At 45.8% G+C, this 1,582-nt stretch overlaps 1 protein-coding gene across 1 annotated transcript in view; it reads left to right on the top strand.

The window, feature by feature from the left end:
* The window catches only part of LOC101856914 (synaptotagmin-7), a gene marked incomplete at its 3' end in the record, with an annotated part of 31,977 nt that extends 30,708 nt beyond the window's left edge, over positions 1-1,269 (top strand). The window contains 1 exon segment of the mRNA XM_005105878.3: positions 885-1,269. Within this exon segment, the coding sequence (XP_005105935.2) occupies positions 885-1,269 (385 nt within the window).
* Between the last annotated feature and the right edge of the window lie 313 nt (positions 1,270-1,582).

Here is a 1,582-nt window from a genome sequence, read left to right on the forward strand (position 1 = left end):
GCCATATCCAGGCCAGTCCATGTTCTTGTGTTGTCCATCTGCCATACCCAGGTCAGTCCATGTTCTTGTGTCGTCCATCTGCCATATCCAGGTCAGTCCATGTTCTTGTGTTGTCCATCCATGTTGTTCTTTGCCTTCCTCTGGCTCTCCTGCCCCACATCTTTCCTTCAAGCACCTCTTTCACAATGGTCTCATGTCGTTTTAAATAGCCATAGTATTGTATTTTTCTACATTTTATTTTGCTCAGCAGGGTTTGTCTTGTGTGCAGAATCTGACACACTCTTTGTTTGTCTTTTTTGTTTTCCAACTTATTCTGGCCATTCTACGGTAGCGCCACATCTCAAATCCATTTATATTTCCTGATAATAGATATCTAAATAACCAATGTCTGTTGTGTTCTTTCCCACAGCCCAGGCCATGCTACTGACTGGAGTGTCTTTAGGCCATTCCCAAAAGGGGGGGGGGGGATATTAAGTACAATTATAAATGGGCTGATTCATCAATGTCATGCTCAAAACTGTACCTGAACTGCATCGGTGAACTGCTGCTTTTTCTTTCCTCATCCTTATATTCGTCATTTTGTTTCTTTAGTATGTTTGTCACTCTCTTATGAACTGCTATTTCCGGGGTGCCTTGATAGTCGAAGCAGACTTTGTGCTATAGAAGCTAGAGAGGTGAGCAGAGTAAGCCTGATTCCCTGTTTGTACTTCTCTGTTGAAATCCACTCCTTGGCGCTCATTTGACCTTATGCAGTTGTGAGCGCCGTAAAACCTCTACTAAAACTTTAAAAACCTTCTCTCCCACAAGGTAGAGATTTACGTGAATGGAATTCTAGCTAAAGATGTAATAAATAACCAAAGTCTGTTGTCTCCTCTCTCTCCCAGGGTGCCAGCCTCAACAGCCAGAGCCGCTCCGCGTCCGAGGAAGACCGGGGAGACAGCGAGTCGAGCGTGTGGAAAAATGTCAAGTCTATCGCCAGCATGCTCATGGAAGAGCCGGAAGTCGTGGAGCAGGGAGCCCAGGGACCGATCGCTGAGGGCGTGGACTACAAACTGGGCCGGCTACAGCTCGGACTTATCTACGACTTCCAGAACCTGACCTTGACCCTGAGGATCATCAAGGCCACTGACCTCCCGGCAAAGGACGTGACCGGGACTAGTGACCCCTACGTGAAGATTATGCTCCTGCCGGATAAAAAACACAAACTGTTGACCAAAGTGAAGAAGAAGAATCTGAACCCACACTGGAATGAGTGTTTTCTCTTTGAAGGTGAGTGGGTAGAGAGGGAGTTAAGGGCGGGCTATTGCTGTGCGATTGTTGTTGTTGTTGTTGCTGTTGCTGTTGTTGTTACTGTTGTTACTGTTGTTTTTACTGCTGCTGCTCTTGTTGTTGTTGTTTTGGTGGTGGTTGTGATTCACTGTCTTTCCCCCCTTTATGTTCATGCTGTAGCCTTTGTTCTGTAGTTGATAGCGTGTGTGTTTTTATTTATGTGTCTTTTTGTTGTCGTCGTCATTATTATTGGTGACGGTAGTGATGTTGTCGGGGTGATTGTTGTTGCTTTTCGTTTTCCAATCTCCCCCCC

Source organism: Aplysia californica, unplaced genomic scaffold (genome assembly GCF_000002075.1).
Source record: "Aplysia californica isolate F4 #8 unplaced genomic scaffold, AplCal3.0 scaffold00497, whole genome shotgun sequence".
Classification (NCBI taxonomy): Eukaryota; Metazoa; Mollusca; class Gastropoda; order Aplysiida; family Aplysiidae; genus Aplysia; species Aplysia californica.